Raw genomic sequence first — 16,603 nt, 5'->3', positions numbered from 1 at the left:
GTCCTTTTCCTTCATGTTTTGTGTCTGGTCTCTATTTCATGGTGGGAAAAGCTATATTCCCCAAGCCAATACCTGATGGAAACACTTTTTGCAGGAATTTCCACTGTGAGTCTTGCATAAATTTATTTCAACTATATATCTCCATCTTTCATTTTTTGCCATTTCTTCTAGACAAAATTGTTTCTGTCAGTTGGAAGTGGACAGTTGTTAACAGCACCTTTCTAATCTTGCCACTGATTCTCAATTACTAAAAGGTTTAAACATTGATAAGGCCATTCTACTACATCCAGGATCCGTTTTCTAAACTATTGCAATTTTAAATAATTACTTCAGCCAGTATCTCTCTCCCATGTAAGGATTGAATATTCCTCCCATGAAAAGAATATTACAAAATATTTTATAAAATGGTTGAAAAATTGGTTTTTAAGTATCTAGAAAATCTTATGCAGGGAAGAGCTCTTTTGTGAAAGAAACACAAGTAGCTTTTGGGCACAAATAAAAATGGAATTTTCTGCACAGAAAATAACTATACCTAAAACATTTCTATACAAAAAACAAGTAACAGAAAATACAACTTTATGTGTAGAAAACAACATTTTGTTGTTTATGGCATATTGAACAATTCTGCATATATTTTCAAAGCACAAAATAAATGTCAAAGATAACTGCAAAGTTTAAAATGGAACAGTTATTCATTCTTGACTGCAATGATGAAATTTACAAAGATTTTGGCCAATTTTCCAGTGGCTTCTGATGAAAGGCATGCCCTTACATCACTGCCATTCTTCACTGTGGGAACCGTGTTTGCTGTGTTACCCACATTTCATTTCTTTTCAGAGTACACTAACTTTCCTTTCAGCAATGGCTTTCTTCTAAACATGCTTCCAGAAAGCCCAACTTTCCCATGGATGGGTATTTCCAACTCAGCTGGAAATTTCTTCAGGTCCTTAAGAAAGACCACTGAATTCTCAGGCTAATGTCCTCATTCTGTGGGCACTGAATTTTGGTGGATAGCCTTCTCCAACCAAAATTGTAAGTGAGCCATGTTTTTGCAGTTTCATAATTACGTATTTAACCATATTCATGGAGATATTCATAGTTTAGAATACTTTAAAAAAAACAATTCTGTGTTTCTGTAAAACTTTACCCAAGTTTCACTCTCTTCCCAATCTTTATAGTACTGTCTGTTAGGCATTATGTCCAAAATTTCAGGGAAATTCCAAAAAGTAGGTGAATTTAATCTGATCGCATGACACTAGAAATTCACAGAAATATATTATATTCAACTATTTTTGCAACATTTGCAGATGGTAGTATACATCAGTGTTTATCTAGGCATATCCTAGAAAATTGGGGTAAATGCTTATCATTATGCCAGTTGGTTTTGATTTGCTTAATTTTTGTACCACAATAAAATATACAGAATATATATTGTCTTTACATGGTCTTCATGGCTTCTTCCAACACTATGTTTCTATACTACTACATTATAAACTACTAAAATTAGTGTCAGTTCAGGAAAAAATAATCAAATCTGTTAGTAATCTGAGTGACCTCCATTTTATTGGTAAAGAAAATATGACTTTCCTAAGGAGTAGGATTTAAATTAAAACTTCTATTCAAAATCTTACCTCTAAAATTAATCTACTTCCAGCACTGTGCGTCTTTAAATGAGTTGTATTTCTTACAGGTAAAACCAATTTTCCTCTTCTCCAATGTATAGATGCTGATGGATTAGATAGAACATCACAGCTAATATTGATAGGATTTCCTTCCCAAGAATAATATATTGTTTGATTTGAAACAAAGATTGGAGCATCTGGAAAACATGAATATTATGAAACATGTTATTGTTTTGTATTCATTCAGTCCTATCTTACCTGATATGTTATAAAATTTAATGTCCTTGCACATAAATTCATTATTATGTTCTAGTCTGCTTTCAAAAAAATGGGTTTTCTTGATTTTCCTTTTAATGTCTCACTTTTAAATAAGCTAGACTAAAATGGTATTATGTGACATCACATAAACCTGAAACTGGTTGCTTTGGTTACAATAGGTATTTGAACTGAATGATCAAATAATTGAATCAATAGATGAAATGACTGTCCACCTTAAGCATCAAATTAACAGCAAATTGTATTACTATGATTCTGGCATGTAAAAAAACCTATCATGACGAGTTAAATAACAGTTTTGTCAGTAATATGTCATATGAGAGGTAATTCAAATGGAACAAATAAGCAAGTTTGATGCAGAAACAAATTGTGCCTCATAATTTTGCAGAATGTGCAGAATTGAATGATCAGTTAACATCAGCTTCACTACCACCATCTGGAAGAACTATATACTTTTAATAATATTTTATGCTTTTGCAAAATGTTTTACTTTTAAAAATGTGACCATAAACCTGTGTGACAAATGACATTATGGAGGGGGGGGGGGCGTTATGGTGAGAAGTCAGGAAGGACAGCATCAGGAACAAATCACCATGATGCCAGTTATGGGGGACAGAGCAAGATAGAAATCCTTACTGCCATCTTTCACAGCATCTTCAGATTTTTTCTCAGCCTATCCTTTTGCCTTCAATGTTGATTGCCTCCCCACTTTTTTCCATTGGTTTTTTTGCCTCCTCTACACTAGATCTCTAGTTACTTTGATGAATGGCTATGGGCACTGTTATTAAATATGCAGTCATTTGGAAGGACATGGGAACTGTTATCTTTTGGTGAGAGGTTGGTCTCTGGAACTGCCTCTTTAGGTCCTGTGATCCAAGGTGGGATGGGGACCTGGGAGCTTTGTTCTAATTTTAAATCCTGTGACTTGGGGCTCCTTTAATCTGCCTTTCAGTTGATGACCAGCCAGGGAGTTATTGCTATTGGATTACTCTCAGTGCTCAGGTGTTTCATACAAATGAAGGCTGAGAAGTTTGCCGAGGGTGACATCTAGCTTCACCTGATCTTGGATAAGGTTGCTTTCTTCCCCTTTCCCCTTCCAGGTCCAACTCAACTTAAATTGGTTTTAGGATAAACAAATTGCTATTGTTGAATCCAGTTCTCTATATCTACTCTTATTATTCAATTGTTAATAATCAAAGAAAGAACCAACAATTCAACAGCATAGACAATTTCAGTCATTTAATTTTTTGTAACTGAATTATGAATAATTGTGTTTTTAGTATGAGACAGCTGAGAAATAAATATATTATGATTAGCTTTCCACATTAGATTGTGGCCTTTGTAAAGCCAAGAGAATAGATAAAATCCAGTCCTAGACACTTATGTCTCCGTTTTGGCGCTAGTAACCCAGATTTTTTTTTTTTACTGGAAATCCAAAGTCTGGAATTTGTTCATTAAATGCTTCAAACAACATGTCTACGTGAGGCATATACTGAATCTCACTGAGTTATTCATAGAAAGACAGTTACATCTCTTAAATTGTGACAACCTGTCAAACAGATAAGAATGCTTGCTTGGACAAGAACAGTTTTTGTTCTTTCCACAAACCTGCTCCAAAGAGAATTGTGTTGGTAGACTGCTGTTACTGGGTAGAATCTTATTTTCCATTTACCCTTTTTTGGCCCGTGTGTTTCATATTCTTTGTGTTAAATATAATGTAAAAAGTAAGCAAAACTATTACTTTTTAATGCTTCAACCCAAATTCAGCAATATGAAATATTCTGTGCACAAAATGCCACACTGCAGCATTTTTAGTGATTAAAATTTATTTATTTGTATTTTCAGTAGAACAGCAGGACACTTTTTCACGGCAGCTTATGTAAATCTTTTATGAAGGCACAATACAAAATATCCCCAAAACAATCAGATTTAACAGATATGTATCTTATAAAACAACGAGAACAACAGCAGCAGCAACAACAAGAGAACAGTCGGGATCACAGAAACAATTAAAACTGGTCTCCAATATGTTTGAAAACATCAAAGAACAAAACAAATCAAGAAACTCTATGTAATATAAAAATAGTATTGGGAAAAGCATTCCATAAGATCTTCTTGATCTGACAGCAGAATTGGTCTGAAGTTCCAAAGATAACCTGAGTAACATATGCAACAATTAAGTTACTGATATTACAGAGATCTACAAAGTTCAGGCTTAGGGCTGGGCGGTTTCGTTTCGTTAATTCGTAATTCGTTAATAATTCGTTGATTTTTTAAATTACAAAACAATAACGAACCATTCTGGAGCAATTATTAAAAAAACGAATTTTCAAAAACGTTTTGTAAATGCTTCGTATTTTGATATTGTATTCGTTTCGTTATTGTTTTGACGTCGTTTCGTTATTATTTCCGCATGTCTGGGCCAGTTTTATGGTTTAATTAGTGAAAAAATTATAATATCACACCAACAGTCAACAACAGAGGGAGAGGGAAGCTTCAGAAGGTTTTGGAGGTTTTTTAGCGTATTTCGCGGTCGCGTCCGCCATTAACGAATCGATTCGTTATTGTTTCGGAAATCGATTCGTTAATTTTTTTACCATTTACGAAATTTCGTAAATATTGAACTTTTTAAAAGGAAAATTTTGTAATTATTTTAAATATCGAAACAAAAAAACCCCCCAAATACAAATCGATTTTAGAAACAAATTTTTCCGTTGTTACTCAGGCCTATTCATGCTGTCTACTGCATTAGATTTATCATGCTAAGTTACCAACTCATATTCTGAGAGGTTTCTTATCTTCAGGATGAACATATAGACATCATTGTCATCTGTATTATGGGAAAACCTCATGCTAGTTTCCAGTTGGTTATCTTCTAAGTGGAATGGCAGCTGTAGTTGCCTGATAGTTCCAGTTGCATAGACTGCCATTTGTCTATCTCAGTGACCAGACAAATATTAGATTCAAATCCCCCACACTCCTGTTGACAACACTGTAATTTAAAGGTGCAAGTGATCACAAAACTAGTCTACATGTAGCATAACATGCCATCTCCATATTTATTAAATAATACAGTTGTTAAGGATGAGGTTTCAATTTCCATGTTCTTTGGAGCAGTACTATACATGGAAACTATACATGGGGGCAATTCAATATAAACAGGAAGAATCTAGTATACTTGCATCTTTAAGCTACAGATGTTTAGGACAGTGTTCAGAGACCAACAAAATGTAATTTATGGCTCATCAGTACCAGCTGCTTATTGCAGGTGTAGTCCAGAGCAGAAATAGATTGGTCCCAGAGGCAGTCACATATTTCATCCCCAACCTGAAAACAGCAAGGCAGAGTCTAGGATCAACTAAGCTGAGACTGCTTTGGCCCAGCAGGACTGTCACCATACTGTTCCTGTCATCATCGCTGCTGCCAGAGGGCTGCAGAGTTCCTGTACATTATGTGTACCTAATGCTGACACTAGCAGAGGCCCCTGCATAAACAGGAAAAAGATTGGGAGGGGGGGACATCCTGCCACCTTCTCCCTGGTCATGCTGTCCTGATCCCTCTATGACCATGGTTTTCAACCTGTGGGTCCCCAGATGTTTTGGCTTTCAACTCTCAGAAATCCTAACAGCTGGTAAACTGGCTGGGATTTCTGGGGGTTGACGGCCAAAACACCTGGGGACCTACAGGTTGAGAAACACTGCTCTATGATGTAAACTGATATTCTTAGGGAATTTTTTAATATCTCATTTCTTCTCACTAGTCTTCTTTCAGCCTTTCTCTAGAATGCAACTTCCCCAGATTAGCACCCTTAGTAACTGCCTTATTTTACAATAGAATTCCTATGATAAAATCTTTAGTCTGTTTTTCCAAGCTGCTAGTGTCTCTGCTCCATAATCAGGATCACTATCAATTTCACACACTCTCTATCAGGTTATGGGTGTCCAGTTTTTTTTATTGCTTCCCAGGGTGCCAAGTTGACAATTCTCAGACTTGTAAGGTATTGGATTTCCAGAAGGGAACTTGAATGAGCAAGGATCCAGTTCTTATAATCTGCAAGGAACAGAGATTAATGGAAGCAGATATTGTCAAAGGCTTTCATGACTGGAATCACTAGGTTCTTGTGGGTTTTTTCGGGCTATAGAGCCATGTTCTAGAGGCATTTCTCCTGACGTTTCGCCTGCATCTGAGGATGCTTGCCATAGATGCAGGCGAAACGTCAGGAGAAATGCCTCTAGAACATGGCTCTATAGCCCGAAAAAACCCACAAGAACCTAGGAAGCAGATATGTTTCCAACTTGGGAAGCTAAGAAGCTTGAAGTTCTTCTCAACCCTATCACTGAGGAGACATTTGGGTACTTTTGGAATGATAAAACTGCTGAATCATTGTTAGAATATCTTGAAATAAGCAATCTATGCCCATCAGCATTTTTCACTAGTAGAACTATTTATTTGTATACAAATGGAACCTGGTGAAAGAGTTCAGGAATATTTGTGCAATATAAAGTATATCACTGATGAGCTGAGGAATATCAAATGGAAAATGGATCAGGAATTAATCACTGTATGCATTCACCTGATGCTAATTATTTTTCATGTGGTAAAATTGTACTTTGAAAGCTAACATTTGAGCCCATTTGCTTTGAGAAAAAAACCTAAAGATTCAGAAAACAAAGAATGTGGATGTCTGAGACAAGCTAAACAGACACAGGAATCAGATGGCAATAATGCTTTATGAGAGTCTTTAAACAGAAATAAAAATACCTGGAACTTGGAGGATGGGGCAACATCTCATAAGTGCCAAGCTGAATTGTTTTGGAATTGGATGGAAGTATCAAGATCATATGCATGGAATAGGAAAAACAAGGCTTCAAACTGATGGACAGAGCATTGTTATCCTGTTCTGCCAAAACTTATTGGGCAGCATAAAATAAATAACTTTAATGTGGTCTTACATGTGACAGACTTGGGGCCCTATCTAATATCAATAAAATCCTAACACCGAGGGACTGCACAGTATTTATTTATTTATTTATTTACAGTGTTTATATTTCACCCTTCTCACTCCGCAGGGGACTCAGGGCAGATTACAATGTACATATACGTACATGGCAAACATTCAATGCCATAGACACGCAACATATATAGATAGACACACATAGACTATTTAACTTTCCAGCTGTCATGAGGGTATTCTGGGCACCAGGGGAGCTGTTGCTAAACCGTCCATTTGAGACACTGATGGAGTACTTCCTCATTCTTTGCTTGCTTGTTTGCTTGCTGGAGATTTTATGGTGTTGTAAATTAGTTAAATTAGCCTCCTCACATAAGCAGTACCTACATTTCCTACTTGATAGATGCAACTGTCTTTTGGGCTGCCAAAGTCGATAGCAAGCTACACACAATGGTTGGAAGCTCACTCCAACCTGGGCTGGCTTCGAACTCATGAACTTTTGGTCAGTAGTGATCTTATTGCAGCTGACTCCCAGCCAACTGCACCACAGTCCCAGCGCAAAGTAAATTTTAAAGGAAAAGGCTGCATTGTATTTTACGATGAGGAGTCTGTAATGCATGCCAATACAGCTGAGTAACTGAATGTTGTTGTTGACTGAAAAAAGGAACTTGAAAAGACTGCCAATCAATGCAAACATGAGAACTGCCTTTGACTGTGGCACAGAAGGATAAGAAAGCTGAAAACATATTAATACCACAAATGAACTTCTAAAGGCAGACTTAACTAAAGACATGCATGTGACAGATCACTATGAGGCAACAAACTGTATTTGATGTGTGAAGGTAAAAGGAACAAGATCCTCAGATCCCAATCAGGGTAAGATACAGCACTCTCTAGAGTTAATGCACAGCAAAACCAAAATCAATTAGTGGGAGCAGATATTTCCTGAGTGTTACTAATGCTTACTGCAGATATGCAACCACCTATTTGATCCAAGAAGAGAGTCAAGTACTAGAATAATAGAATCATTGAGTTGGAAGAGACCTCATGGGCCATCCAGTCCAATCCCCTGTCAAGAAGCAGCAAAATTGCATTCAAAGAACCCTTGACATCCAGTCTCTGCTTCAAAATCTCCAAAGAAGGAGCCTCCACCACACTCTGCTGTGGAGAGTTCCACTGCTGAACAGCTCTCACAGTTAGGAAGTTCTTCCTAATGTTCAGGTAGAATCTGCTTTCCTGTAGTTTGAAGCCATTGTTCCATATCCCAGTCTCCAGGGCAGCAGAAAATAAACTTATTGAAGAGTTATTGTGCTGGTACGGCTGTACCAGGAGCTCCAACTTTATTTTCTTTCTGTTACCTGTTTTGCAGTCATAGGACAGGCCTCCTATCCATCACAATTAAGCTTTGGTTCTGCCCCTTATTCTGGGCTCTGGGAGGGAAAGGAGCTATTTTCTAGTCCGTCTCACACAAGGTAGCTCTGCTATAGGACCTAGAGCAGCTCCTCCCATAGAAAAACTTCCTTTCTCAATAACATCTGGGGATACAGAAAAAGAAATTCCAGGAGAAAGGTCCCAAAAGCTCTGGCTGAAAGCTCACAGCCTCACAGCATCAGAGGGAACAGTCCTGAAGTTTTCTAAAAATTCTCGAAAGGAGAACAGCATTACTGTTGGGGCTCAGCCTCCGTGTGAACCTGAGCCCCAATCTCTGTGTGAACTTGATCCTGATTCTCTGATTGTATTTCCTGATGCAACTGAACAGGCTTCTGAACATGTATCTTTCCCTGATGGTTTTGAAACTGCTGATTCTGAGGTCAGTGGTGGGGAAAGTGAAACCAACTCTCCTGATGAGAATGTTGTGGAACCAAGCAGTGATAGCTCTCCGGAGGAACTCACACCTGGGGTTTTTTTAAATGAGGATCGAAGGGAACAGATTTGGAAAAACATGAGTGAATCACAGGGGCTGCGAAGGTCAAGTAGATTAAGGGAAAGGGAGGCTCAGGCTTCCAAGTCTGGAGGCGTGTCAAAGAACAGTTTCTTTAGTTTAAGGGGCCTCTCCTTGGGCTGTCTCGTTAGATCAAGCATCGTTTAGACTGAGGTAACACCTTGGCAGATTTCCCGTTTCCCATGGCCTGCATTCCCAGAGGCTTCTAGTTTTCAAGTATAGTTAGTGAGATGCTAACAGGTTCCAAATTTTTGTATTGTTTGCTTTTGGAATTTTGCTCTAGTTCAGAGATTTTCCTGACTGTTGAGTTTCTACTGTGGCTTGTTGACTTTGCATTTACTTTTCTTTTGTAACCATTTTTCATCAATAAAAAGATTGTTTTTCCCCACAGTCCAGTGTGGTGGATTTAATCTTATGGTCTCATTTCCTGATCTGGGATGCAACAATTACAGGTCCACGGAACTCCAGCTGAAATATCTTCAAGCCTCGGCTGGTAGGTCTACTTAATACCCAGACACATTTGGAATCGGTATTAGGTCCCACACCGATGAGGCATAGGTAATAGACAGCCTAGGAGAGGTTAAAAAGGGTTATTTTCTTACAGAGAAAGTACAGTTAATCAAAGTCAGGTACCAGTCCATTGAGGACTAGACTAAGACAGCCTTGAAGTGTTGTTTGAACCTTTGAAGATTTGTTGTTTGTTCCATAATAAAGACTTTGTTGTATCATTAAAGACTCTAAAGACCATCACTTCAGAAAAATCCCTGAGAACCTCTCTTTGAGGCGCCCCTGGCTTCCCGCTGGGCTTAAAGCATACGTCCTATAGAAAAGTACAGCTGTTACAGGCCCAGCATGCGATGGAACAGTTATAATATTGTACAGCAGGAGTGAGCAACAAATTTAACATAAAGCCACACATTCTCAGAACAGATAATTAAGGCGAATTCACAGGACGCTTAACAAAGGACATCCTAAGTAATTTGTCATTAAACATGAGACAATTGTTCTATATTTCCCAGAACAAAATTGAGTGGCAAAACAAAAAAAATTACAGTCTTAATAGATTCCAGATGTACAGGGTGAGGCAGCATAACTTCCTTTTTTCAAAACTTAATAAAACCCATTGTATAAATCAGATTTGTTATATATAATGTAGGTGCGTACATAAAGTTTTGCTTTACATAGTTTTGAAGATCAAATTAGGTAGGTGACGTCTCCCATTCTCCATTCTCCATACACTGAGTAAACCGATTTCTGGCATTTGTCATGACTCTTGCCAGTATAGCAGGCGTTATGTTGGCAATTTCTTCCTGGATGCTTGTTTTCAAATCTTGTAGGTCCTTAGATGGTTCACATAAACACGGGATTTCAAAAAACCCCATAAAAAATCACAAGGGGCCAAATCTGGAGAGCGGGCCGGCCACTCCAAATTTGCTCGAAAAGTAGGCCTCAACGGCAAAAGCACGCTCCTCACTGTTCCAACGCATGATGGCGACTGAACTGTGTCAGGATAAAACTTTATACTCCCGCCTCTTGAACGAGACCACTAACGCTCTGCTACGTCTTCAACGACTGAATGACGTGCATTTTAAAAAAGGAAGTTATGCTCCCTCACACTGCAGGCAAAGCTTTAGAGTGATGGAGTTGCAACAATAACCTACCTGCAAAATGGTAGAGAACCAACTAAATCTAGAAGTACCACACCTTATTAGCTATACAATGAACAGAAGACAAGTGCAAGACACCTGAAATTGTTCTGGTCTTATGCATACAATCCAATAGAGAAAAGAACCAAACTTGACAACAAAACAGATGTGAATATATTTGTGGGATATGCACCAGAATTTGAAGACTAAATAATCCTATGTTCCAATGAAATTGTGTACTCTTTGATTGGAGGAGGAAGGTTAGTCACAGAAGAAGTGTTGGCATGCACACAAAGAGCCAATCATAATATTGAAGATCACCAATGAGACAATCAAAGCAGTTATTCCACAAGAAGAGGATCCAGGGGAACTCCAGAAAAGAAACCCAGGGGAACTCCAGAGAAGAAACAATCAGGAACACCTAAGCACCTCTTAACAAAGAATTCCCCCAGACAGTAACAAGCCACACCTAAAAACTGTCAGGCCATCAAATGCTAATCAAGGTGGTCAACTGAAACATTCACACCTAGCTCCAACAGACAAGAGTTATTTCTCCCACCTTGGACTTTCCACAGATATATAAACACAATTTTCCTAGTTTGCAACAGACCTCACAACCCCTGAGGATGTCTGCCATAGATGCAGGTGAAAAGTCATGAGAGAGTGCTTCTAGAACATGGGCATACAGCCAGAAATACCTACAACAACCAAATGATTCTGGCCATGAAAGCCTTCAACAAAACATTGAATTGTTCCTGCCCTAATTAAAGAGGATCCCAAAATATGGATCAGGGGAGACACCAAAGTCTGGCCACTGAAAACAGCATGGAGTTTTGCTGAATTGCACAGTCTTAGGACCAAAGAAACAAAACCTAGTGCTGCAGAACTACAAAGAGTTCTCAATCTGGCATTTATACATCAGAGACAATCTGTTTCTTTCTCCAATTAAAATAGAAAGGGAGGAAGGGACATACCTTTATTTTCTTTGGTTCAAAATATCAGAGAAGCAAAGCAACCATTTAAAATGATTGGGAAATTACTGTCAAGGATACAGGGCTGTTAATGTTATGAAAAATCATTTTATATTATTGTTCTCTCCTTGATTATTCAACAATCAGTACTGGTAATAGTTTGTATGCAAGTGATTTTTACCATTTTATTTTTGCAACAACCAAATCAGTTCTGCAAACATGAACAGTTAATATGAAACACATAACATGTAGTACCACCTCTATTAATATTATTACAATTCATTTCCCTTATTTTACAGTAGATTTCAGTCTACAAAGGAAATATAACAATATTGACATTTCAGTTGTGGTTTTCTAAAAGTTCACCATTTACTATTTCTTAGTAATTTGGTAATGTATCTGTCAATTCTGTCATAGTTGTTCATAATCATCACATTACTATATGTAAGTTCTCCTATTTCTGCTCCAAATGGACCTGTATATCATAATTTTAGTCATGCTTTTTGCTATTCATATTTCAGTAGTTTATTGGATCGCTGACATCATTGAGATGTATCACTGCAATAAAGCTCTAGAACTGACAGTAAAACTATTTTCCAATGAGTAAATGACAAGTCTATTTTCTTCTTAAACTACTGAATGTCAAGTTTAAAGACTCCTGTTTGATGTTGTTTATACTTTTTCATAAAACATATTCATGACAAACTGAATAAATTAAAAAAAATTAGGAAGCTAGTACATAAATAATCAATGAGATAAAGAAAAAAAATCAGTGACAAGCAGGTTATATCATATTACAGTTGATATCATATTACTGAAAACCACAAAAAGCGGTTTTATAATCGAAGAAGAACTTTATTTTTCTACCCCGCCTCCATCTCCCCAAGGGGACTCGAGGTGGCTTACACGGGGCCAAGCCCAAGCAACATACAGATTAAAAGCAAAGACAACAGCAAATTCCAAATTAAAATAGATGCAACTCTTCTAGTTTTGACATGAAAACTGTGAAAAGAAAACTGCTCACACAAACGATGCAACATCCCTTCGTCTTATATATCTCAACATCATCTATGATATATTTCTTTTGTCTGAAACTTGGGACATGGCTACTAGAGTGAATAATAATAATAATAATAATAATAATAATAATAATAATAATAGTTTGATTTCTTGCCCCCCTCTCCTCACGGCTCAAGGTGGGTTACCATTACAGAATGGTTTCTAGGTGGCAGCAACATTGTTGGTATTTTCTGTCTCTAAGCGAACATGTGTATGTTCTCTTAAAGTTTTGACATCTCTGCTATTTTAATCCCTTTTGTGGATAGGTAGTAGGGTTGCAATGTGGTGTAATTAGGGAAAAAAATCAGATTTTTTTTGTCCTCTAAATGGACTTCCGCCATGTTTCCGTGATGCTAAAGTCCCCTATAGCTTTGACTCGTCTTGCATCATTTATTTCAGGGATGCAGAAGTGAGTCAGAACAATGGTGAAGCGTTTTTAATGCAACTAAGCCTGATGGGAGGTGAAGCCTAAGATGCTTGCCTCCCAGCCAATCAGGGTTTATGTTTTGGGGAAAGGAGGGGTTAGCAGCATCTGGCAGTCATTGCTGCATATAAACCCAAGCACATGGCTAGAAGGCTCGTTGCAGTTGGGGAAGGGAGAGGGAAGGTTTGGACCTTTGCTGCTTGCTGTTCTTGTGTGGGGTGGAAGGGAGGGTTTGGAGCCAGAGGTTTGGAAAATGGAGGATGGCAAGGCAGAAGGAAGAAGGGAGGTTTTTGCTGGGCCTCGGCTGCACAGCTGGTGACTTCTTACAACCAGAGAAGTCACCAAAGCCTTCTCTTTGTGTGTTTCCTCTCTCTCTAATTCCTGGGGTGTGTTTTGGGGACTTGATGCTACATTTCCAAACCTTGCTGGGCCTCAAATTCAAGGAGAGTACTCTTTAAAAAAATAAATTATTTCTAAAATTGTTTAAAAATTTTCTGAAAAATCGGTGGATTGTCGGAACATGTTGAAATTTGGTATGCTAATAGAAGAAGATGTGTTGTAGTACTATATCAAGTTTCATCAAAATTGGTCTAAAAATGAGGGAGGGAGAAGCTCCTGGAGTTTCCCCAGTGCCAGTGCTGTTTTTCGTATATTGCATGATCGCTTCAATCATTAACAATGTTGGAGTTTAGCCTGTGATTGTGTCTAATGATCAGGGCTCTCTGGATGTTGGGAATGACAATGCTGTTTCTAATGATGTTGGGAATGAAAATGACAATGCTGTTTCTAATAATGAGGGTGCTTTAGATGCAGATAATGACAATGGGATTCCTGTTCAAAGTGTCTTTGCGGATGCGAATGTTCCTGAAGAGTTTGGGAATGATGGGATGGTCTCTGGAAGAGGGCCTGAATTGTTACCAGAGAATTCCCAGGCTTTTGAGCCTGAGAAAAGCTCAGCATCTGGCCCAGCTGCAGAAATTAACGAGCAAGAAGATAAAAGACTGGTTTTCAAACAAAACAGAATTGTTCAACAATTTCTCCGGCACTCTGACAGGCTGAGAGAAAAATTGATGACAGAACCAAGGCTGAATAGAAACAAGTTTCTGGTGGGGTTTTAGAGTAGATTGGGGATAAAAGTGCCAAGTACAGAATCTGTGGTCAGATGAAGCAATGTTTGGAACTGGATCAAAACGTAATGGCAAATCTGGCAGTTATACTTTGTTTGAGTTCATGATTTGGAGTTTTTACCTTGGAAGTTTCTGTGCAGATTTTCCATGCACCTCAATAGATTTATTTCCTGAATTATTTGTTCCTGCTTATCTTTCTACCTACTTGGATTCACCTATTTCTTTGGAGTGTTTTCCTAATGCTTTTTTTTTAAATAGCGTACAATAAACTGCTTGCATTTTCACTCAGCTGTGTTGTGTTTTAAGTCAGAGGGCTTCCTCCTGGCCTGGAGTGCAACAAATGAATCAATTCGGAAGTTTTGGAAAGTTCTGATTTTTTTCTGAAAACTTCGGAAGTGACTTTAGAATTGAACCGCCAGCACCCCCTACATCCAAAATGGGTTTTGAACCATTTTTTAATCAACCAAGCCTAATAGGTAGCTTCAACTCCTTTTTTATTTCTTGAAATGGTTTTAGATGCTTCTATTTATGGTTTTTATTCTGAAAAATCATGTAGACTTTATAATTTGTATAATGTATCTTTTAAGCCTGACTTAGGAGCCCCTGGTGGTGCAGTGGGTTAAACCCCTGTGCCGGCAGGACTGAAGACCGACAGGTCGCAGGTTCGAATCTGGGGAGAGGTGGATGAGCTCCCTCTATCAGCTCCAGCTCCTCATGCGGGGACATGAGAGAAGCCTTCTACAAGGATGATAAAAACATCCAAAACATCCGGGCGTCCCCTGGGCAAAGTCCCTGCAGACGGCCAATTCTCTCACAGCAGAAGCAGCTTGCAGTTTCTCCTGACACGACCAGAAAAAAAAGGCCTGACTTGTTGATGTTGTAGTGTATGTGTCAAACTCTAGACCCTGGAGCCAAATCTGGCCCACCCTGCCATTTTATGTAACCCTTCAGATGCTGGATCACAACTTCTGTCTTCCTCCACACCATTAGACATCATGATTAGAGTGGATGGGAGTTGAAATACAGTAACATTTGGAAGGCTGAAGTTTGTTCTATTCAGTCCCAACAATGGGATTTGATTTTACATACAAGACTTGTGGATATGTTGTCTGATGATAAATTGTCCCTTAACTTTTCCCTAATTTCAGAGCCACAAGTTCTGTTGGGTTGCAATTCTCATTATCCCCAGTCCACATGGTGAATGATCAAGATTGATGGGAGTTTTCATTATAAATTGGGTAAAAAGCAAAGAACACTGGCCATTATGTGTATGTGTGTGTATATATATATATGTGTTGGCCTCTGTAGCCACAGATTCTCTGTCCATGGATTCAACAGTGCTTTGAAGACAGCCATAGAGCTAACATGGCCCTTGGTGAAAATGAGGTTGACACCCCTGCTGTAAGGGATCATCTCTTCTAACATTCTTTACCTAAATTCTCTATGGTTCATAAAATGGCTGAGAATGTGGACCTGTAGTGGTTGATCACAATTTGAACATTTTTTTAATTGATTAGGAGTCTCTTTTCAATTTGAGAGTGTGTATATGAATGTGAGTGTCCAAAAAAGAATTCTGAATTCAGGGACTTTGTCACACTAGAGCATCTATCCACTTTTGCTGTTCCTGCAGAGCGTGGTTTGTAGTTTAGTGAGGCTCAAGACCTCCCTGGCTGACAGTTTAAAGAGCTCTCCACAAACTACAAACCCCAGAATCCTGCAGGAGGCAGCAACCAGTTTTAAATTGGATAGATGCTCTAGTGCAGTGGTTCTCAACCAGATATTTTGGCCTTCAACTCCCAGAAATCCTAACACTGGCTGGGATTTTTGGGAACTACTGCTCTAGTGTGATGAAGTCACAACACGTATCCTTCCAGTTATATAAAGATATAGATATAGATAGTAGGCAAGTAGAATCAAGAAGGCCTCCCCCGACACTCTTAACCTCCAAGGCAGATTATAGAGGGATATACTTTCAGACAGATCAACTGGGCCAAAACCATTTAAGGCTTTATAAGCTAAAGCCAGCACTTTGAATTGTGCTCAGTAGCAGACTGGCAGCCAGTGGAGTTGACACAACAGGGGGGTTGTGTACTCCCTGTACGTTGCTTGGGTGAACAATCTGGCAGCTGCCCATTGAACAATTTGCAGCTTCTGAACAGTCTTCAAGGGCAACCCCATGTAGAGTGGTTGCAGTTGTGACTGGTGGGGACAAGAGACAGGGCCTTCTCAGCAGTGGCCCCTCATCTGTGGAACACTCTTTCCAAAGAAATCAGGTCAACCCTCTCTCTCCTGACCTTCAGGAAAAAGCTTAAGATATGTCTGTGGGATCAAGCACTTGAGCAGTAGTTGTAGCAATAATGATAATAAATTAATATGACTGACAAATGGACAGTCCTGGGACTATGATTTCAATTTGTGTGATTTCAATTGTTGTTTTAATAACTGATATTTCAATTGTTTAGATTTTAACTGTGTTTATTTTCAGATTGATATCTGTTGATATCAAATCATTGCCTGTTGTAAGGCCACCCTGAGTCTTCTAAGGGGTGAGAAGGGTGGGGTACACATGTGGGAAATAATAAAAA

At 38.5% G+C, this 16,603-nt stretch overlaps 1 protein-coding gene across 3 annotated transcripts in view; it reads right to left on the bottom strand.

The window, feature by feature from the left end:
• The window catches only part of NCAM2 (neural cell adhesion molecule 2), a 301,945-nt gene that overhangs the window by 95,063 nt on the left and 190,279 nt on the right, over positions 1-16,603 (bottom strand). For all 3 annotated transcript variants that reach the window (XM_060770486.2, XM_060770485.2, XM_060770484.2), the window contains exon 10: positions 1,632-1,819. In XM_060770486.2, the coding sequence (XP_060626469.2) occupies positions 1,632-1,819 (188 nt within the window). The remainder of the gene's footprint in view (positions 1-1,631; positions 1,820-16,603) is intronic.

The sequence above is a fragment of the Anolis sagrei genome, chromosome 3 (genome assembly GCF_037176765.1).
Source record: "Anolis sagrei isolate rAnoSag1 chromosome 3, rAnoSag1.mat, whole genome shotgun sequence".
In the NCBI taxonomy this organism is placed as follows: Eukaryota; Metazoa; Chordata; class Lepidosauria; order Squamata; family Dactyloidae; genus Anolis; species Anolis sagrei.
Note: the sequence above shows the minus strand (reverse complement) of the source record. Positions and strands in the feature narration are given on the sequence as shown.